General features: G+C 40.0%; 3 protein-coding genes across 4 annotated transcripts in view; 1 reads left to right on the top strand and 2 right to left on the bottom strand.

Annotated features, from left to right (window-relative positions):
• Window positions 1–336: 336 nt before the first annotated feature.
• LOC131359948 (uncharacterized) lies at window positions 337–7,304 on the bottom strand. Its single transcript, XM_058400126.1, has 3 exons — window positions 7,220–7,304; window positions 3,699–3,883; window positions 337–3,382 (listed from the first exon to the last, which is right to left on the bottom strand). Exons 2-3 carry the CDS (start codon window positions 3,725–3,727, stop codon window positions 1,822–1,824), a joined length of 1,590 nt encoding a protein of 529 aa, XP_058256109.1. The 5' UTR covers window positions 3,728–3,883; window positions 7,220–7,304; the 3' UTR covers window positions 337–1,821.
• Window positions 7,305–7,941: 637 nt separating this feature from the next.
• Window positions 7,942–17,708, bottom strand: LOC131354855 (transcription factor E2F3-like). The gene is made up of 7 exons (XM_058392928.1): window positions 17,169–17,708; window positions 15,964–16,075; window positions 15,231–15,450; window positions 13,555–13,707; window positions 13,126–13,240; window positions 12,835–12,976; window positions 7,942–12,731 (listed from the first exon to the last, which is right to left on the bottom strand). Exons 1-7 carry the CDS (start codon window positions 17,418–17,420, stop codon window positions 12,484–12,486), a joined length of 1,242 nt encoding a protein of 413 aa, XP_058248911.1. The 5' UTR covers window positions 17,421–17,708; the 3' UTR covers window positions 7,942–12,483.
• Window positions 17,709–20,229: 2,521 nt separating this feature from the next.
• mboat1 (membrane bound O-acyltransferase domain containing 1) overlaps window positions 20,230–22,827 on the top strand; it is a 10,884-nt gene continuing 8,286 nt past the window's right edge. The window contains exons 1-4 of one of the 2 annotated variants that reach the window (XM_058392909.1): window positions 20,230–20,536; window positions 20,701–20,846; window positions 20,976–21,053; window positions 22,320–22,415. In XM_058392909.1, coding sequence (XP_058248892.1) covers window positions 20,447–20,536; window positions 20,701–20,846; window positions 20,976–21,053; window positions 22,320–22,415 — 410 coding nt within the window. In that variant the 5' untranslated portion in view covers window positions 20,230–20,446. Of the gene's footprint in view, window positions 20,596–20,700; window positions 20,847–20,975; window positions 21,054–22,319; window positions 22,416–22,827 lie in introns of both variants that reach the window. The other variant, XM_058392916.1, reaches the window with a different exon arrangement.

Here is a 22,827-nt window from a genome sequence, read left to right as displayed (position 1 = left end):
TTCTCTAAATTTCTCAGAAGCTATTTTTCTAGCCCTTGGTATTTTCATAGAAAATCTGTGAGAGGAGGAGGGAATACATGAAAAACTAAACTAAACTAAACTAAACTAAACTAAACTAAACTAAACTAAACTAAAATGAAATAAAATGAAATAAAATAAAGAGTATAACCAATTTTTATTGCTTAGTAAGTTATAAATTGAAGGTGATTATGTGGAACTTCTTTAAACTTTAACTTCTTTAAATTCTTGCTGATTCTGTATATTTATCAGTTCACTAACAGAGTTCTTAACATTTTACAATCTTTCAATATGAAGGCAAAAAAAAAAAACATGAACTTAAAACATATAGTTTATTAACACTCACTGCCACATTAATAGGAACACTTGTACATTTATCCAGTTAGCCAATCACATGGCAGAAGCACAGTGCATCCACTCCTACAGATAATTTAGGTCAAGAAGATTCATTAAAGTTCTTGCAGTAACTGTGGTGTATAAATCTAGCACACAAGTACACAAGCAGAGTACAGAAAGGTTCCAGAGAGACAGGACAGTAATCTATTCATACACTATACTGTTAATGAGCAAAGCTTATTCATCCCGAGGTCCTACTGACCACAGGAGGCATGTGCGAGCTGTTACCAGTCTAACACTAAAGATACCACAGTCCAGGAACAGAGAATTTGAGTATTATGGAGTCTGTTGAGGTCCAGACTTCTTTCTTCTTCACAGCCAGGAAACTGTAGACAGCACTTAAGCAGGTATCACTGTGGCTCCTGGGACCATCTCAAGTATTATTTCAGTATGTTGGAAGAGTTTGTTCTATTTGAGCAGGGTGTACAGACGAGGAGGAGGGTGTGCTGGTCAGAATAAAAGGACTAGAGCACCGCTGCATCTCTCTTTCAGTAGAAGATGAAGCCAAACCCCACTGATCCACTATCAGGAAGTCGACTGCTATTGTGGGTAATGTAGGAAACCATTCATGAAAGTGATCATAGACCAATCTTGAAGGATGTTGTGGAGGATGAGACATTGATTATAAAAATTAACATGCAACCAGCTGAAAATCATCTTCTCAAAAGTTCCAGAAGGTTCTGAGAGCTGGTCACCAGTTCTTCAAGTTCCTGCACTAGTTGTGTTTGCTGAACCACCACCAGGCTGCTTCTTTCTCTTTTCTTTCTTGTCTTTTTTCTAGCCACACTGAGCTCCCTCTTCTCTTTCATGCAGTTTTCACATAAATGATAAAACCTTATGATGTAAATATGAACAATTCACCAACAAAGTCAGGTTTCTTCTCATCTTCTCATGTCCCACCTCTGAAGAGCTTTTGATTACAGCAAAGCTTTATGTCTTTAGTTTTTAGGTTTTATCTTTATTCCATGCAGAACTGTGAGGAGCTCCACAAGGCCATTTGAGAATCATGTTTAATGACCAGATGATGTGAAAATAAATGATTACATAATGATTGTTGAATCTACTTCCACATATGAACCTCCTGACAGAGGCAAACAAATCATGTGCTAAAATTTGCTAACAATTGCCGGACTACTCATTTTCACATAAAGAAAGTAGAAAATGCACAGGTTATACAGACCAATAGAAGTTTTAATGAAGAGGACTGATGTAAGATCATCATCTTATTGTATGTTCATTAACTGATGGAATTTAAATGATCCTGATGAATATATAATGAATGTTATTAATTTACAGTTATATTTAGTGATATTGTTACTGTTGTATTATGTTAGAGGGTTCGGTGTGATAGGCCAATATAGAGGAAATTTCACAACTTTAAAAGAAATGACAGATTTAGTGCATTATTTACTGCATGGATTTAAAAACAGAAAACGCCTTTGCTGAATTTTCCTCCATTCTTTTTTTCATCTCTTCAAGTTTCTGCACTTGATCTGTGTTTCCTGTTTCCTTCACTTTCTCAATCAGAAAGTCCAGATGCTGCAGCGTAAACACAGAGTCACTCTTCAAGGCGATGTCCTCCATCAAGACAACACACTGATAACACTCATTTACCAGTCTGATTTGCTCTTTTTCCAGCTCACGCATGTCATTCTCTATTCCACTCATCAGGCTCTTCTTCTCTCCAGACTTTGTCTCGTATTTCTTTTTCAGATCTTCCATAGTCTTCTTGACCCTCCTTGTCTTCGGCACATAGATTTTCCCCTCTTTAATATGTTTAGTGTAGTGACACTTTCCAGTACACACTGTGCACTTCCCACTACTGTTCATGACACTACACCAGGAGAGATTTCTGACCCACCAGCATCCTGGGTAATGACAGTTCTCCTCACAGAGTCTACAGCAAGTGGCCTCTTTCTGTCCAAAGTGCCACCACCTATATTCTAGTGGTACTTTTTGTTTATAGGCCTCATCTACTTCATACTCAAAGTTATTATTGTCTCTCTTTTCTTTCTCGTGTTTCTGTAAAGCCTCTTTTGTCTGCTCGAGCTCTTTCTGTTTCAGTTCCGTCAGTTTGATCTTATCCTGTATATTGAAGATGGATGCGGTCAGTTGTTTGCGTTTTTTCAGCACTGCCTCAGTTATCTTCAGGTTTATGGGTTTAATTTCTTGCAGAAAGGTCTGAAAGTTCTCCATGGTTGTGTTTAACTGATTCCATGATGCTTGATAATCATCTGATATTTCGTCATCGTCAAAGTCTTCACAGTGACTGTTGTCGAATCTGAAATACACGGGATCTCCTTTATCGGTCAGGGCACATGGGACTTTGGATTCCTTGATGGCTTTAATGGCATTTGTAGGCTTTTTGGCAGCATGTGTGATGAACAGGACAATGTTTTTCTCCACGTCACGGCCGAACAAAGAGAGAACTGCATTAAAAATATAGTGCTGCCTATCAGTGAGTCGAACAGTGCTGGATGTCACCACCAGACACACTGCATCAAGTTCATGAACTCCATCTGTAGATTTAAATAACTCAAGTAAACTTTCAGCAACACTCAAATCCTCCTTTTTTCCTTCTGTGCTTCCGAATCCCGGTGTGTCGATGACGGTCAGAGAGAATGGGCAGTGTTCAGTAAACACATCATACACTGTGACTGCATGAGTCTGAGAAACAGATTGTTTTTCTTTAGTCTCTATGATCTCACACCAGATTCTGTCTTCACTCTCGACACCCAGCATGTAGTTGACCATGGAGTTGGTGAGAGTCGACTTTCCTGTTCCTGTTTCTCCAACTATTAATATGGTTTTATGAGGTTTGTTCTTCTGTTTTTCTCCAAATGCTGCTCTTTTCACACTTTCACCATCAAATACAGTCCTGGTGTTTAGAATATATCTGGTGATGAATCCATCTATTGATCTGCTGGTTCTTCTGATTTCATTCAATTGTTTTTCTGTGTCTTCATTCCTACATAAAAATGAAAGGCTCATGGATTAATGTCAGGTACTGAAATGTAAGGTCCTGTTGATTCTATCCACAAAACACCCGGTGTTTCTAATTTGATGAACATATCTGACAGGCGTTCCTCTCATTATCTATGTAACTGTGATGACCAGTAAGGTTATATTCTTGTGTTTGGGTTCATTAGAAACGGCTAACTGCCATGTCAATTTACTTAAGAAGACTGCCTTTTCGGTAGAATTTATTAAAGAGCATCATTGGAGCTGCATAACTTGTTGAAAATTTCAGTTTTGACTGAATGTTTTATCATCTAAGATCTTACCTTTGAGAGGAACAAGGAAAATGTGCCATGATTGTTGTCTGGTTGCTGGTATCTGATATTGAGAAGTAAATCAGGGTTTTTATTACAGAGTCTGTTTCAGGTAAGACACAATAACAGCTCAGTGCAAAGGTTGTGGGGAGGAGGAACACTGAGGGTTCTGCAGGACGCCGGACTTTCAGCTGAACCTGCAGAGAAAAATGAAAATTTTAATATGAAATGTTTAATGATAATTTAGACAGTTTAGGGTTCCTGTCAGAAATCTGTGAAAGACAATTTAACAAACACAACAGTCTCCCTAAAGATGTAGCTAGCTATGCATGAAATATTTGGGCTAAAGCAGTCTATGATGCTAGAACTAAGTCTGGATGAGACATGTACAGAAGAGGAACTATATAAAGTAGAACATACTAACATCTGACCATGTGTAACAACTGCTCTTGCAACACCGCCTCCCAGCCACCAGAGGGAGCCCTCTCCTGAGTATTAACACAAGCTGTGGGTCGAAGGACACTTTCTGCTTTTGTCCCTTCATCAGACATCACCTACAGTCTGAATGAGTGGAAAACTGTCTCCAATCAACAAAGATTAGCGCTTCCTGAGTACTTAATAATTAGGGATGCAACAATACAGTTAACCACGGTTCAATACGTACCGTGGTTTTTACCCACGGGTTTCGGTTCGGTTCTGATGGCTTGGCAAATAAAGTTTTTTTCCATTATTCTTTGTTTAGGTGACAAGAGAAGTAAGATGTTAAGAAGAAAAAAAATGGTTTTAGTTGCAATTCTCTTTATTTTACTTAAATGCAGAAATCAACTTGTACACATTCATAGTGTACTGAAACTAGTGAGATATAAAAATTAGCGCATGTATGACTTTATTACAGGAGACGGGTTTGGACGGTGCTCTTTATTTCCCAATCCGCTCTGTAATGACCAGTCAGGGTGAGATAACTCTCTGTAATGACCAGTCACTGTGAGATAACTCTCTGTAATGACCAGTCAGGGTGAGATAACTCTCTGTAATGACCAGTAAGGGTGAGATAACACTCTGTAATGACCAGTCAGGGTGAGATAACTCTCTGTAATGACCAGTAAGGGTGAGATAACACTCTGTAATGACCAGTAAGGGTGAGATAACTCTCTGTAATGACCAGTAAGGGTGAGATAACTCTCTGTAATGACCAGTCACAGTGAGATAACACTCTGTAATGACCAGTCACGGTGAGATAACTCTCTGTAATGACCAGTCAGGGTGAGATAACTCTCTGTAATGACCAGTAAGGGTGAGATAACTCTCTGTAATGACCAGTCACAGTGAGATAACTCTCTGTAATGACCAGTAAGGGTGAGATAACTCTCTGTAATGACCAGTCACGGTGAGATAACTCTCTGTAATGACCAGTAAGGGTGGGATAACTCTCTATAATGACCAGTCAGGGTGAGATAACTCTCTGTAATGACCAGTAAGGGTGAGATAACTCTCTGTAATGACCAGTAAGGGTGAGATAACTCTCTGTAATGACCAGTCACGGTGAGATAACTCTCTGTAATGACCAGTAAGGGTGAGATAACTCTCTGTAATGACCAGTCAGGGTGAGATAACTCTCTGTAATGACCAGTAAGGGTGGGATAACTCTCTATAATGACCAGTCAGGGTGAGATAACTCTCTGTAATGACCAGTAAGGGTGAGATAACTCTCTGTAATGACCAGTCACGGTGAGATAACTCTCTGTAATGACCAGTAAGGGTGAGCTAACTCTCTGTAATGACCAGTAAGGGTGAGATAACTCTCTGTAATGACCAGTAAGGGTGAGATAACTCTCTGTAATGACCAGTAAGGGTGAGATAACTCTCTGTAATGACCAGTCAGGGTGAGATAACTCTCTGTAATGACCAGTCAGGGTGAGATAACTCTCTGTAATGACCAGTCACGGTGAGATAACTCTGTTAACCGCGAGGTCCAACTATCTGTTATTAGATTTTTTGCGAGTTTTTTCGTAGAGATCGGGAAAAAGTCCGTGTCAGTAGTGTGTACCGCGGGTGGAGCACTTTTATAAGTTGCTGAAAGCCCACATCACCGATCACAGAAAACGGCTGCAAATCTTTAGCAGTTATTATATTATAATTATTTTTTGTGTCTCTCTGAACCAATTGTGTCTGAATGCTGGAAGGAATCAGATGGGGACTGTTGTTTTTTGGGTTCCTGTGTTACCTGCTCTGCCCTCCTGCTTCCACACAGTGATATCTCTGGGTGAAGGGGCTGCAGATGTGTGTGTTGGAAGTAGTTCCATGTCAGTAGGTAACTCGTGTGGAACAGTGCTTAAACACAGTCATGTTTTGTTTAGGGTTTTTGTTTCATCGGCATCATAGTCAACAGCAAATCCGAGATGTTCCCACACAACAGATCTGAGAGACGGAGCTGCTTCCTCGTGTTCCTGTCTCACTTCACCTCTCTCCAGGGTTAGAGTGAAATCTGACACCAGCATCGCTCGCATGGTTACTGCCCCTAACTTTAGCGCTCACTGATTGGATATTTAGTTGCGGGGAGGCGTGTCTGTCTCAGTGTGTAGACATACAGTACAGGCAAACACACACAGGAGGTTCAGAGAGTAATAAACACACAGGAGGTACAGAGAGTAATAAACACACACAGGAGGTACAGAGAGTAATAAACACCAACAGGAGGTTCAGAGAGTAATAAACACACAGGAGGTTCAGAGAGTAATAAACACACAGGAGGTTCAGAGAGTAATAAACACACACAGGAGGTTCAGAGAGTAATAAACACACACAGGAGGTTCAGAGAGTAATAAACACACACAGGAGGTTCAGAGAGTAATAAACACACACAGGAGGTACAGAGAGTAATAAACACACAGGAGGTTCAGAGAGTAATAAACACATGGAAATTATTGTTTTAAGGAAAAACCGCGGTTCACATACGCCTACTGAACCATGGAGGTCGTACCGAACGCTTCAATATTATATTGAGTATTGTGGCCTCTCTATCAATAATCAACCTAAACAGACCAAATCTTTTTAGTAACTGTAACAAATTACTGTTACATTTATTTCGTAATTAAATTACGTAACGCCGTTACATGTAACTAGTTACTCCCCAACACTGTTTATAGTTGTGTGGTGTAGGAACTCACAGACGCTCTCTCTTTCAGCGCTATTATCACTTAGTATCTAAAAGCCGCACCCTTAGAAGATATGTGAGGTTAGATTACCCGTGTGGATAGATTAACCCTCATTACTCTGTGGATGAACATAAACATGTTTGCTTAGGGATAAAAATGTCATTTACCAACATAACCAAAGTAACATTTAGCTGTTCTTAAAATATTTATGTATTTCTTTCTTTCGCCGTGCCTTTAAACGGCCCATTAAAGGGGCCTCAGGTAAAGTATAAAAGCATCCTAATAAAATTGTAATAATTTAAAAAATTCTTATAAAGAAAAGCAAATATTGTTGAGCATCACTGTATTTATTAACAACAAACATCAAAAATCACCCACCTTCTGTTGTATCAGTCTCTTGTTCAGCTCTGAAAAGAAACTAAAATGGGCAGGGTTGCTGAGAGCCCTTATAAAGGCATCCAGACTCAGGACACCATGTGGTTTACAGGAAATCGGTGTATTTCCCTGTCTCTGCAGAACTCACCTGATGGGAAGCTGTAGCTGTAGATTTAATCTGATTCTCAGTCATTTAGAAGACTTATTCAAATATCTGTTCCTGTTACATCAACCTTCAGCGGTACAAACTTTTTATACAATTAATCATTTTCAGTTCTCAAGACTGTCTGTATTTAATGTTGATTGTCCATCAATAGAATTTCATTTTAAATATTAAATGTAGATCTCATCAGGTCAGCAGCTTCTGGCCACCCTGTCTTTAGCAAGGTGGGGTTTTTTTTGTTTGTATTTTAACACCATCACTGCCTCTAAGGAGTGAAAGCCAGGCCAAATGGTTATGTTGATGTTAGAGAGGACATGGGCCAGATCAGATGACCAGGTCCTGTTCCAATACCAGATTGTTCTGTCTGCTCTGACCACCAGATGTGAAGGAACTGTGTTCCTCAGCTCACATCATATCAGGAGTGACCGAAAGGGTCAGGTCATGTGTTCCAGTGGGATGTGTCAGTTCTGTCCATCAGTTGTGCTGGTCACTGCTGTAGTGAGACTGGGAATGCTGCATGTCCAGATCAAAGTCAATACAAACTTTAAAGAGAAATGTGTCTTATTGCTTTTATTCATAATCCGGTGAAAAGAACAGAGTAAAATACACTCAGTATTTCTTCCCCAAACAGAGGCTCTATTTAAGACATTTATCTACATTATTTTTCTCTCAAAGCTGATAATGACATCATATGTTGAAAGCTTATCAAAAAACACTGAAATTTAAAACCTTATTTTACACGCACACATTTTCATGCTAAAAAAAACAAATCAGAGTACATCATAAACAGCAAGCTGTTCTCACATTCATTTTTCATCAGGAAAATTACTAAGAGTGGAGAATAAAATGTGCAATTAAAGAAACACAGGACAGAAATATGGAGAAACGGGAGTGAGACGCTGTGGAGGCATTAAATATTAAGTGATTAATTTAAGGACAATAAATATCGGCGAGGTTCTCCATCGTTAAGGGTGGATTTTCATACGCTCATTATTCTATTGATGTACATAAGTTTAACTTGAAAAAAAGAGGAGATGGGAGAACAACACTTTGGTGCTCTAATGGATTTCCTTCAAATGCATTTGGCCAGGAGTTTTTCTCCTAATAAAAACAAAAACGTCCACCTCAATTTATTCTTAAACCATTCCAAACAAAAGAAAAGGATGTTTATTATAGAAGATTAATCAGTTCTCATGAATAAATCAAAAGCATGGATCCTTCATGGCAGTAACACTTGAAACAGGAAAGCGTGAATATTCAACATATTACTGTTAATGTACAGAAACACACGCAGACATCAACACAGCTCAGATTTTTATGGGGAACAATATAATTGCTAATCTAAAATCCTGAGGATTCTCCTAAAGGTCAGCCGAGTCTCCCGATCGTTCTGGAACAGATTCGGGAAACTTGTTTGCATTATAGTTACGAAACTTCAATCCTTTCAAGAATTCTTCACCTCATTAAACACACGATCTACTAACGTGTTTGACTGTTTGAGGAAAAAGCTCAGGCGGTTCCTCTGACCCAGAGCGGAGAACCTCGCTTTAATGGTTGCTGGTGTTTAAGACCAGGTTAAAGAGGCGAAGGCCAGAAGTCCAGGCTGGAACTGGAGAAGATTGCATAAAACACACACGAGTAATCATCTCAGCCAGGAGAGAGAGCTGGTCAAGCTCTACTGCAGCATCATGTGCTCTTGGCTTGAAGATGAACAGAGATTTAGATATTGTGAAGCAGAAGAGAGCTTTTTCCTGACTCTCTGTATGGCAAAGCAAATAGATTTTCCAGATCAGGTCATTAATTAATTTTCTAATTAGCTGTGTCTATCTGTTCAGCCGTGTCAAAAGCATCATGAGCAAAGGGGACAGTGTGTGTGTGTGTGTGTGTGTGTGTAAACTGGGGGTTGCATAGACCAGTGATGGTCACTAGTGGCCACTGTGGGATGTCAATGAGCCAAAAAAACAAACAGCAGACAGTAAAGAAAGCAGGTGAAGGTTCTTGGTCACAGATAAAGCAGGTAATTTAATTCCAGAGCCCCAGTGGTGACGTTTCTAATAAATAAAAATAAAATACAGCCTTAAGGTGAAAGAGCAGAATGCTAATCTATAGTCCTGGAGTAATGAAAGCTGAGGAAAATTGATAATGAAGCTTCTCAGCACAAATGGAAAGTGATAAATCGTCTATCAGTTAAAGGCTTATTAATCTCATGAAGGAACAGATACTTGTACAACTTCAGGATCTTACAATCATGTACCAGGCTTTAGAATTTAGTTCACAAATCTAAATCTAAGCCAAGTCCTGGATATATTTTGTAAGTAGTTCTTAAACAGTCTAATGTGCCCTGGGGATTTATTCTTCCTCACTTTGTTATTGTACTGGTTTATTTATTTTCGGGGCTAACAGAGTACTGCACCTGAAATCCTAACATGACTGCATTAATAAAACAGCTTAGAAACAGATGACCAGTGGAAATACTCTTCATCTGCTAAACGTGAATCTTCATCAAGCCACCGGTGTGAAAATATCAGCAAGCTACAAGCTGTGTGTGTGTGTGTGTGTGTGTGTGTGTGTGAGATTAACACTCTTGATTGTATTTAGTGTGTGTGCCCTGGACCAGGTTCCTGTAAAGGGTTGTGTAAACGCCACTGTTTTATATTTTACAGGAGGAATGTTAGCCATGGTGGACGACCAGCTCTGAAGTTAAAGGTTTGCTTAAACTGGATCTCTGCATAGCTGGTGAAGGCACTGATACAGCAACGGCTTTCAGTAACTGATCCTGAACTCTACAACACACACAAGACACTTTCATACAACCGTTTTGTTCTTTTTTTCCCCCTAAATCTAAACATTTCCTCACTGTTTAGAAATAATTTGTGGCTTTTTATGAAATGCAGGATTATTAACAAAACTTATAGAAATTATTACCTAGTGCCCTTAGGAGAACCAACCAGAATGTGACACTAACATACCATCATTTCCCCACGTCCTTCGGGCGATGGTAATATAAATGAACGATTGTTTTATTATATTTTAGGTACGCTGTGGGATTATTCTACAGACACATGATCGATACACAATATTAACACGTACAGTGTGGAACTGTAGAAGCTGGAGGTTTCACCAAGCACACACTTACTGAAACGACTCGATCCTACACACAAAAATAAAACATTAAAGTAAATTTCCCCAAACTAACCCCACACACACACACACACACACACACACACACACACACACACACTCTACAGGTTAGAACTTTTTCCACACACTTATTCCTGGTCTGTTTCACCAAATATAAAGAACGAGGGAGATTCATCTCATTTACCCATCATCGTTATTATTGTATTGTCATGGTTATATTTGGGAAAAAAAATCCAAATGCAGTGTTTTGTTCGTCTGAACTTGTCTTGTGTCCACTCCAAAACACAGCTTTTTTTATTTTTATTTTTTTTTTAAAAACACTTGATTTTCTATATTTTGCTCAATTGTTTTCACATTAAAATCATGTTTTTGTTTACATATCTGTATGCAGTTTGATGGACATGGCTTCCTGGTTCTCCTAGAGGTTGTTTGGCCTTTCTAGGACATGCTTTTTATGAGAGAAAATGGAAAACAAAATCGTACAGGTTAACACTTAGCTATGGGGCTGAAACGAAAGAAACAGGTCTGGGCTGATTAGTGGTACAGGGGGAAAAGACTAAATGTGAAGCACTCCTTTAAAATGTAAATGTACAGTACCACATGTACATAACAAACGGTATCTACACCAAGGGCACCAGGCCTTTGCGTAAAAACATGCATTTAATCTGAAGCTCAAGATATCCAATGAGAATATCGATCAGTTCCTTAAAAAAGGAATTCCCTAAATTTTATCCATAAAAATGGTTAAAAATGATTTGTAAATGGATGACAGCTTGGTAAACATACAGCCAAGCCAGTGAGTTCTAAAGTGCACTTTCAAAACTGAAATGAACCCCACCACTGAAACAGGCAGATTCCTCAAATCACCATCCATCATCTCAAAATCAGCTGGAGATCCTGTCAGTGGCATCAATATTCCATGAAATAAAAAACATGGTGTGAATATCTAGAGACCTTTGGCTCCAGGCTAAAAGAAGAAGTTAAACTGGACAGATCTATACTTCAATACAGTCTGAAAGCATCGATGCGAACGATGAAGTGATTTCTCACACAAGGGAGCGGAAGAAATCTGCAGCAGCACTGAACGCAATAAAGAGCAGCTTTAAGAATCCCATCTCTGCTTGTCTCCCATCACTGTGGGAATAAAAACAGCAGCACATGATGTGAGCATTGCTGTGTAATTCTACACAGAGCTTGATTTATTCCACTGGACCCATTCACCTGGATCTTTACCAAGAGTTTATCTTCACCTTCAGGTATGATGAAAAGTCAACAATAATCATTCAAGTCTGCGTACGGCCGTACGCACACGAGGACTGAGGATAGGGAGGAACCATCCAGGAACCATCCAAAGCTGTTTGTAGAGGAGCTCCTAAATGTTGATGGAAAGACGAGGAAGTAAAGGGAGATGCTCACCAACTCCCAAAATCAAGGCATCTGCAAGTTGGAAGATCTTGGTCAGAAGGAGCATCCAAGTTGTATGAGAGAGTGTAAAACGAACTGGAAACCATCAAGTCACCAATTCATGGGCACTTGAGAGCTGCAGTTATCAGTGTAGGAACAGTTGCCATTCCTCTGGACATTCCTCAGCTATAAACGAGCAGTTTCCACTAGGAAGATGACCGAGATCCACCCTGCATTAGTGGTATCACTAAAGCTGAGTTCCCAGTGCCGATCTTTAATGTAATACACAGGACAGGAGCCACTTGCAGGAAAATTTTCTAACATGATTAGATGAGAAACACTTAGTCAAGTAACACTGGAGGTTCCTTTATCACAGTCTCACAGGAACCAGGCTGGAAGAGGGTAGACCATTCTCCAAGCATCACATAATTCAGGATGCACAAGAAGATGAAAAAAATGCATCTTCCCACACTCCTGAATCAAGGACACCTACAAGTTTGCACCCTCCCGTGAGTGGTACCTGACCGGGTCAATCCAATCAGGAGTCTAACGTGCCCCTTCAGTTGCATAGAAGATCATCCAGATTGGGGAGGCGATCGAGGTCATCAAAGAGGTCAGAAATGCCCTCGCCTTCTCCTAGGCTCATGAGGTAGTCGTCGCTGAGCGGTGGCGAGCCCAGGCTGATGAAGGGCGATTCCGAGTACGGGTTCTGGTCCTCCGTTTGTTGCAGCAGGCTGGTGTAGGGGGATGTAATGGGGGAAAGGTTGGTGACAGTCACTGCTGGGCCTGAATGACTGGAGTCACCATCTAAAGGTTGGGGGGGGGGGGGGGTCAGTAAAACACCTTGATAAACTCCCAGAATGTAGAGGTGTTCCTGTTTAAACAGAGTAAACATCCAAAACAAACCCACCTTCTAACACTTTCACAAAAGGTGAGGAGTTTCCAATCAACCCGGAATTCTCATTCTTCACAGGACTGTCGGGGGTATTTTCATCAGGACACAAGAAGACATCTATAGGCCCTTTTGTACTCGTGAGGTGAACTTGCAAGCCCTGTAGAGTGAATTTGAGTGACAGCTATTTAAAAAAAAAAAAAGTACAAAAGGACAAACTGCCCTTTGGATAACAAAGAAAAAAAAATCAATTTGAAAGCATCCTCTTAGAGTGACAGTAAGAAAGACATCAAATTCATTATGACTGACCTCTTGTGGATCGGGCACCTCTAACTTGGTCTCGGATGGAGCGCGGACGACGATGACCGTCTGATCCTTCAGATTACTGTCCCGCCGGAGGTCTTGATACGTTACATAAGCGAGCGTAGGGGAGGTTAAAGAACCACAATGAAATACTTCAGTGTACAAGAGTCTGCAGAGGTATAAGTCACATCAACACTACTCCTGTTTTTCCTTTAACCACATGCCCTGAGGTCCCCTCAGCTTCATATCAAGATAAAAAGTCCCCTGCTCAAATACCACAAGGTCCCAAGTTTTCCCCTGTCCAAGGTGACCCTAATTCCCCTCTTTCCAAGATGTGAGATGATAAAGAGATAAGCAGCATATCGAGAAGCAAAGCCAGATAAAGAACACACACATCCTAGAAGAAAAGTCATCTTGCTGCAGCAGAAAGGATATTTCTGAGACGACTCGGTCATCTGCTTGACCTCCTGCGTGCATCTTTGGATCAACTCATCGAGCCTCCGTTCCTCCTGCACTAGCTGAGCCACTTCACTGCTCAGAGTCTGTTTATGGGTCAATACTCCACCGACCTCTGAAAGGTTACAGCCCCTAACAAACCACACAGGAATAGAGGCACAGTTAGCATGATGATAAATCAGATGAATTCGCACTGTGGCTACAATAGTGAAAGTCAATATCTGGAATGTATTAGACATCAATTTATCATCAATATTTATGGCATACACACTTCACTTATCAAAGTTTTTTTTTATCATTAATATCATAATCATCGGGGCAGTGGTAGCTCAAGAGGTTAAAACTCTGAGATGCTGACCAGAAGATTGGGGTCAAGCCCCAGCACCACCAAACTGCCACCATTGGGCGCGACCAACTTGAGCATGACCAACCCACCCTGCTCCAGGGGCACTGCATCATGACGGACCCTGCGCTCTGACCCTAACCCCAAAGTATGGGATATGCAAAGAAAGAATTTCACTGTGCAGGAATGTATGTGACAAATAAAGACAGTTTAACTTCTAAGACAAAAAAGTCTTTAGCAGGTCAGGGTTCAGACTGGCCAGTATCAACAGAATTGCTACTACAACACAAGTTAGTATACATGTATACCAGTGAAGTGTTCCATGACGATTAAAGTGCCCTTAGTGAGCATGTGCATGACCAGATACATGTGCAGTGTTAACCTGGAGACGTAATGGTACCAGGATGCTCTGGACAAGGTTCTTCATCAAAACCCTGAGACTGGTCACTCATGAGGATGTCCATTTGAAACATGCTGCCTACATACAACACTGTGGCCAGACCAGAAACATTGCTACATGACAGTAATCTCTTACAGCAGGACAGTGCTCACGGCTACACGATTCAGAATGCCTTAAGAATGAAGACGTCAAAGTGTTTCCCTGACCTCCAAATTCATAAAAATATCACTGAGTGTCTAAGAGAACAAAAGATGGCGATTCCACCTCAGCCTACAGGACCTGCTGTTAATGTCATGGTGGAACCGTGTAGAGTCCATGCCTCAGCGTGTCAGAGCTATTTTGGTGGCATGTGGAGGACCATCTGCTTATTAAGCTGGTGGTCATAATGTTTATGTTCATTGGTGTGTATGCTGTAATCACCAAAGCTAAATATATTGTGTTTAAAAATTAAATATAAATAATACACAGTGATGCTACCTAGCTATTGACCACGGTCATCAACTGAGATAGCTAGATCATAAAAACGGATGAATTTATTATTGATGTACATTATCCTTTTATTTTCACCATCAGATAGAGATTCACAGAGATATCAGAGCTCCAGCAGGCCACATTGCAGTGTTTAATGCAGGGTTTTAGGCAATATGATCACAGCAAGCAATATGACTCTGTATATTCACTTCCTGCTGACAGACAGGAAGTGTCTGATCCTGTCTGTGGGTACCGAGTGCAGAGCAGCGCTGCATGTTTTTCATCTTAAAGAGCTTATAAGCAGAAATGTAGTAAAAGTTTGTAAAGTTACTAATCAGGATTAAATGAGAAAATACTAATGAAATATCAGAAGTTCTCGTTCACAGCTGCTGGCGAATCAGCTGGAGACGTGAAGGTGTGGCTTGGACGTGTTCTACCTACATCCACTGGATGTTGTTTTTGGATTTCTTCTTGATGAGGTGCACCCCCTCCAGCACGTTGGTGATGTCGTAGAGACGCCGTTTCTGGACGTTGAGCGCCTCGGCCGCCTGGTTCAGATCCACCACGCCGTCCGACGACTGGCCCAACAACTGCACAAACTTCTTAGTCAGGAGACCCAGAGACGTGTCGTAGCGAGTCTTCTCCGACGGAGACTTCGGAGCTACAAGGAGGATTAGTACAACTTTTATATCAACATTTATAACACCACCAACAAAAATCCTGCTGTTGGATGAGTTTGGATGGTAAATACATTAGAGGTGTATGCAAATTCTAAGAAAATGGCTAATCTATAAACAGCTCAGGACTGGATTTCTGGGAAAATAATCAACTTCCACTTGACCATACCCTAACTCTCTGAAATTTATTGATGTACAAGTTACTGATTCTGTATAAACACAGGCACTGAGCAGCACTGATTATTGATTATCAGTACCCACCTACAGTAAGAGGACAAAAAGTGCAAGGTGTAGATCCTCAACATGCAGAATAAATCATGTGGGGATGTCCAGTGTTAGGAAAATAATCATCTTTCAGGTGTTAACATTGATGTTATTTCCCTATAATAGCACACTACAGTGTTTAACTTCATTACAAACAAACAGAATTTATCAAAGACGACATTAATCAAGTGTAAATTGAATAGCACTCGTTCCAGAGAGAGTCAGGTTCTTACTTTTGTTGCCCTTTAGCACAGCTAGCGGTCCTCCATTTTGGGTCTTGGGGGTTTTGGCTACTTCAGCTGTGTACAGGTGATCCGAGTCGTCCAGAGCCAGCCGCCTCTTCGCCTGGGGATCGAGTTCATAATAAGCTCATAATAAGCTACATTTAACAGATTACTAGCTAATTATTCGAGTGGTGACGTTTACGACATTCAGTTCTGTCGGTCACATGGTTTCTAACGATTATGATTAGCTTTAGCGTTGTACAGATAGCTGAAGATACAGCAACATGATGACCAATAAAACTCTTCGTTTACACCCCGCCGCCACAAACCTGCTTAGCCGTAGCTTAGTTTCCACAGCTATTGGATATTTTTTAAGAACTTTGTGTGTTAAAACTCTCTTATTTAGAACTGAGACGTATTCACAAACGCAGAGCGAAACGTTCTCATTTACGTCGCTGAAAGTTAGATGAACCTTCGTGGAATTCCTGCATCATTAACCCCACCCACCAAAAAACTACTTCCTGTTTAGAGACATCTACTGAAAAAATGCTAACAACTACAAATAAACATCATGACATCATATACAGAAAGACCTTCGCTAACAGATGTTTAATTTCTGTACCCATGCAAACTCAAACTTATTTCAGAAGCTAAACTGATCTCTTAGGATTTAAAATTAGATTTTTAGCTTTTATAATGTTTTCCTACGTCATTATCACCCCCAACACTTCCTGTTTGACGTCAAGTGTTTCCCCCACAGTTAGCAGCACATGACAGCTCTATAAAGCGGTGTATGATAAATAACCGCGATACGATACTCTGTTCAGTACCGAGCTGCTCCGCGCATGCGCAAACTGCCTCAGGAACGACTTCATGCCTTTGTTTTTGATTACGTGGTTAAAAAAAAAAAAAAAAGTTCTATGAACCCCAGAGACGTCACTTTTACTAAATTTGTCATTTCTTTGCAGTGAGCACTTCCTGTTTGGACCTAGGTCCGTTTCCATAGCTACTGAAGAGATGCTAAGAACTATTTAAAATAAAAATATTTTCTGAGAATTTCACAGAATTTAATGAAAACTATAGTTAAGTGTACAGTCGGGGTTTTGGTGCAGGTCCAAACTTGCACTTGTGTGTGTGTAGCTAGTCTATTAGCTTTAGCCTGATTGCAGCAGGGGTGTTTTTTCGCCCCTCGTGCAGTTAGTCGGTGTTTTTACCGGAGGCCGTCCCAGCGCAGGTCTCTGTCCACTCCCGGTCGGGGTGCTGTAGAGGCTCGCGGCCGGAGACTCGGACACACACACGGCGGGAGTGTGTGTGAGGCACGGCGGCGGGGTGATGATGTGGATGTAGGTGGTTGTGTGTGTGTTGGAGCCCAGGGCCGTCAGGACCGCGTTCTCGTCCAGCGAAGAGCCCCCGACCCCGGTGATGATCACACTCTCCGGGGCCGAGGATGAGATCGCTCTTCTCATCGTCTCCGACGCGGCTCTCGTGTGTGTGTGTGTGTGTGTGTGTGTCGCTCCTGTCTCTCTTTTTGCTCTCCGACCTGACTTTAAACGGCGTTTTTAACACCAACGCGCTGCTTTTATATCACAAATATTCACCTTGCATGGAAGATGAGATTCCTAACTATCGATGCGGCCGCGTTTCAGGTGATATTAGTGTCATAAACGCGCAGATGGCTCGGATTTAAAAAGTTACCGCCGAGCTCCACTGCCGCTGCGCCGCTCGCTGGAGGGAGAAAAAAAATGGCTCCAGGAAGCTGACAATGAATGAGGGGGGATACGGGTGAAGCGCGGAAGGCGCTCGCGCGAAACTCGGATTTCCCGCGGAACATTTCAAACCTAATTTGCATGACGCGAACGATTGGCCACCCGGACGCCAAGCCACGCCTCTCCTCCCCCGGCGCCGCCACTCGTGCTCCGCGACGTTGACAGTCAGTGAGGGGAAAGGGCGCGCCTTAGGCGCAGAGCGCTGATTGGCCAGGGGCTGCACGTGTACGGTGACGTCACATGAGTTAGGCGGAAGAAAGCTAAACACAAAGTGATTTTAAGTAAATAGATATTACAGCTAAAAGTGCAATTTTCCACAGTTTCAGCTCTTTAAATAGACTTTTTATCCATAATAAACACACAAAGATTGACGAGTAACAGGAAAACTGCTCACAAATTTATTACTCTATTATAACAATAAAAAAGATTATTATTACTATTATTATTATTATTATTATTATTATTATTATTTTTGTTATTATGATTATGATTATTATTATTATTATTATTATTATTATTGTTGTTGTTGTTATGAATAGCTGGTAGGTCTGTCATGAAGTTTAATCTGTATGTAAAGCACGCAGTAATTTGTGGTCATTAACTCTAAAAGAGACGTGGATAATAGAGACTGTACTGTAATCATGATACACACTGATGGAATGTGATAAAGACTGAACCACTGCAGTGTTCTATACAAACCTGCACCAAGAAAGCTGTTAGAAATGGCATTTCAGTGTAAATTCTTGCATTGTTTATTTATTTAACATTAGTTTGTGAAGTAAATTGTATAATCTTATTGTTTATTTGTTTATATTCTTCATACCTTTATATATTGTTGTGTTTATATATTTTATATATGATGTCCATTTTGTTTGATCTAATAAAATAAATGATGTAAAGTCTGTAACTAAAAGTATCTGGATTTTACTTTAAAACAGTATGTGCAGTATGTTCTGGTTCCCTAACACCTTTTATTTTTGTACTTTGAATACTTTTTGTAAACATTTTGCACACGTAGAATATATTTTTTTTATTTATTTATTTATTTCTCATTTATATTTTTGAATACTTTTTGTACTTCTCAATACTGTTGTATATATAAATTAATTAATTTATTTTCATTTATATTCCATTTATATTTATTTTTTCAGCAGTCTCTGGCAAAAGAATTTCCTTCAGGATTAATAAAGTTTTATCTTATCTTAATAATAATAATAATAATAATAATAATAATAATAATAATTATTATTATTAATGTTATTATTTAATAATATAATATAATAAAATATTATTAGTATTAAATCGTTATGTGTGTTAATGTAACAGGAAGTTAACACTAATTATTATTATTATTTTTATTTATTTTATTTTAAAGTATAAAGATTATGTTTAAGATTTTAAACTATTTTATAGACACAGATTTAATCATGGATAGTTACAGTCTATGTTAATAAATGTTAATTATAAACAAAAAAAATAACAGTTACAGTTAAGATAATTGTAATTTTAAAAAAATAATTTTATTGCATTACTATTAATGTTGATAAATTTTTCTCTTTTTTTATATGAAGTAATTATTTCTCAATTCTAATTCCAGTCCCTTTATCGATTGGAGCTTGTGGTTATTCTCGGTAGTGAGCAGCAGAGGGCGCTGTGTGAGCGACAGAAAATTCAACCTGGTTTATTATTATACCTTTATAATTAACCATAAAGTATATTACTGTATTATTGCGAAGTAGCACGTGCTCAGGTAAAGACCTTCTGAGTTTCTGTAATTAAAATTATGTTTTATTTCTGCTTTTATGATCATTAATTATTCACAATCCCACACTGTGTTCTCAGGGTCTGGACAGGACGCTGCTGTTACTATGGAAACGGTACAGCTTTCACCTGGTTAAATAATAATAAAAATCTTAGCTATACCCTGTGCCTAACAACAACACCAAACAACAACAACAACACCTCCTGCGTGTCATTTCTTTTCTGTTGTTATGAGAATATCTACATCACTGACATCAAACCCTGAGCTTCAACACAAGCAGCATGCCAAAGCAGTCTGGTGGGCGTGACCAATAGGAAACAGTGGGCGGGGACAAAATGATGTTGCCAGATCAAACCATTAAAGTTCCCATTAAGTGTAATAATAATTTACCTATTATTATTATTATTATTATTATTATTATTATTACGATTAATAATAAAATCATTCTTTACCTTGTAATAAAATTCATTTATTTGTTTTCAGCTCACAACGTACATAAATATGATTAAATGTTTTTTAAAGTGAATGTTTTATTCCAAAATATTCGATCCAAATTGATTGTTTCACTATTAATCCAATTTATCTGTAAACTATCTTTCCAGTCAATAAATCGCTAATCCTGATCTAATTTATTAAATCGTTAAACCTCTATAAGGGTGTTTTTCTCACTTTGGCCACCCGGGGAGGTTCCAACCTGGCAACCCGAGCGCGCGCACGCTCCGCTCCCTTTTCAGCGCCGCGCCTTCCCGAACCTGCTCCAACTTCTCCAAGTGCTGGAGATCACTCGAGACGATGTTGCTGCGGTGGAATTCCAGCTGAATTCCAGGATCGTGGTCCTGTGTGGAGGGAATATTGTTTGTGTTAAAAACACGTGTCCCTGTTGATGACACTTGGATCTCCAGCCCGCACGCGCATGTAAGGAACTTCTGGACTTTAAGGAGTTTAGGAAGTTTGGGGATGCAGAATGGATCCCAAATCAGACCTCTTGCTTCAGACTACAGGCTGCACATGGCTGAGGCCCATCAGCATGTTCCTGGGAGTTCCTCTGGATCAGGTGAGAACCCTGGTGAAGTTCTCAGAGTTTGTTGAGAAATTGCGCCTGAGGAGAATGAGGTTTGTTTATTTGGTATATTTGGTTCTTGGTGAATTTGGGACAGTGTGAAAAGGTGTGTGTTGTGGATATAAGACTAGAACTTTGGCTGTTCTCCTCCTCCGTAGGTGAACTTTATCATGTGCCAGATGTTTGGCCTGGCTGCCGCCTTCTGGTTTCGTCTGTGTCTCAGTCCTCAGCGGGCCGGTCCAACTGTGCGTCACGCTGTCGCTAGTTTCTTGGGGTCGACGTTTGTTATATTCTGCTTCGGATGGTAAGAGCGACGCAGTGTCATTGTTTAAGAGAGAGAGTGTGAAACCTGCAGGACCTGTCCTGTGACCCCTTCTCAGCCACCTCACCTGCAGTAATTACACACAACCTGAAACCTTGTCTCGTCCCGCAGGTATTCCCTACATGTTTTTGTCCTGACGCTCGTCTGCTACGTCATCCTGAAGAGCGCGAGCGCACACACTGTTCACTGGTAAGAATCTCTCCGTCCAGAAGCTTCTCAATCACGCCGTACAGACATGATTTACTGCCTCACATGCCGTCCTGTAGAACCAGATGAGAGCCGAGTAGATGCACCTGATCGACTCGTTCTGCTGCATGGTGATGCTTGTGAAAGAGAAGTTACGTAGGTGAGGTGCAGTGGTCACTCGAGACCCGGTTTGTCCAGAACGAGCTGAAAGGATGAAGCTGTTAAAGGTTTCAACAACAAAAGATGTTCAGTCATCAACACCAAAACACTGCTTTATTAAGGAATGACATGCCATAATTGTTATCCATTTATAGTTACAATTAACAATGTGGGGGAAAAAACAGTGACTTCCTAGCACCTTTCTCCTGGGATCAGCTCCACATTTCTTCCTGTTCAGTAAAAAAACATGTAAAGCAAGTGTCAGAAACTGTAAAGAACCCTTGAAGAACCCTGTTTTCCCTGAAGGAGCACCAAGAACCTGAATTCTGCCTCATCTTTTTAAAGTGTTCTTCAGGAGTTTAGTGAATAATAAAGGGTTCTAAGCTTCCAGAAAGATGACCATTTGGAACTCTTTCTGTCAGGGAAACTTTAGAGAGTTCCTCCAGAGCCGGAAACGGAAGAGAGGAAGCTCATTGTGGTGTTTATAGATGCTAGATTCAGTGAGAGGGTCGTTTATTAACAAATAAAACTCGCACTTGTTGGAAAGCTGCTGTAGTGTAAGAGGAATAAAACACTTGTATACGTGCTGTTAGGGGAAACTTTTTACAGTTTACCTGCATAAATTAGGAACAGCTGGATTAGTGTAGCTATACTACAACACAGAAAACTGGTATAAATGCGATGGGCAGCAGCTGCAGCTTTCTATTTTATTCTCACAGATCGTGAGAAAGCTGTAATGATCAACAGAACCTAACTCTGGATGACAAGCATATCCTAAAATACATAAAATACTAAACTAAAAATAAAATGGATAATGCAATAAAATCTGTGAAATGAAGTATGTGCAATAGATTTTTTAGCAAACTAGATGCTAAAATGACTGATCTGTGTGTAAATTAGACAGAGTTATGTAGTTTTTGTGCTAATATCATGGCTTGTGTGTGATATTTAACATCTGAATACTTCATATACTAATACATATATTTTAAATATATATATATATATATATATGTATGAATAATGATCAGAATTCCTGTCAGAAAGTAGTCTAATCCTATAAACTAGCTTAGCTGTAATAGTTGCTAACATGTTTCCCACGTTTGGGTTCAGGTACTCGATGCTGGTGGCGATGGGCTACCTCACGGTGTGCCAGGTCAGCAGGGTCTTCATCTTCAACTACGGCATCCTGGCCACGGACTTCTCAGGGTGGGTCTCAAAATGGTGGACGCCATCTTTTTTCTACAATCTGGTGGTGAATGGACGTACAGCTAAAAGCGAGCGTTCAGCTCAACACAGCAGGACGCAAAGATGAATCACATGGGAGGAGAAAAGACATGAAGTGAGAAGAGTTAATTAGGCCTCTGATCAATAATAATAATAGTAATACATATATATTTGTATTGTATTGTAATCATGGAAGAGGCTAGTTTAAGTTAGTTAGTGAGCATTAACAAAAATGATCAGTGATAGCTTTGAATATATGATATTTAATATTTGAATCTACTTTAAATATCTAATTCTGTCAGGTTAGCTCATGTTAGATAGCAGCAGCAAGAATTACAAACAACATTTTCATTTTTTTCCCTGTGGGAAATCCTGTCAGCTTCTTTGCTTATGT

Source organism: Hemibagrus wyckioides, linkage group LG01 (genome assembly GCF_019097595.1).
Source record: "Hemibagrus wyckioides isolate EC202008001 linkage group LG01, SWU_Hwy_1.0, whole genome shotgun sequence".
Taxonomy (NCBI): Eukaryota; Metazoa; Chordata; class Actinopteri; order Siluriformes; family Bagridae; genus Hemibagrus; species Hemibagrus wyckioides.
The sequence above is the reverse complement of the archived record's forward strand: the minus strand, read 5'-3'. Positions and strand labels throughout refer to the sequence as shown.

Coding starts and splice junctions, on each gene's coding strand:
- LOC131354855 (XM_058392928.1), bottom strand. CDS start 17,420: ATGAGAAGAGCGATCTCATCCTCGGCCCCGGAGAGTGTGATCATCACC. Junction 13,708..15,230: donor AAAAACAACATCCAGTGGAT/GTAGGTAGAACA, acceptor GTGGTTTGTTAG/GGGCTGTAACCTTTCAGAGG. Junction 12,977..13,125: donor AGGTGCCCGATCCACAAGAG/GTCAGTCATAAT, acceptor TTCACTCTACAG/GGCTTGCAAGTTCACCTCAC.
- LOC131359948 (XM_058400126.1), bottom strand. CDS start 3,727: ATGGCACATTTTCCTTGTTCCTCTCAAAG. Junction 3,383..3,698: donor TTTCCTTGTTCCTCTCAAAG/GTAAGATCTTAG, acceptor ATTTTTATGTAG/GAATGAAGACACAGAAAAAC.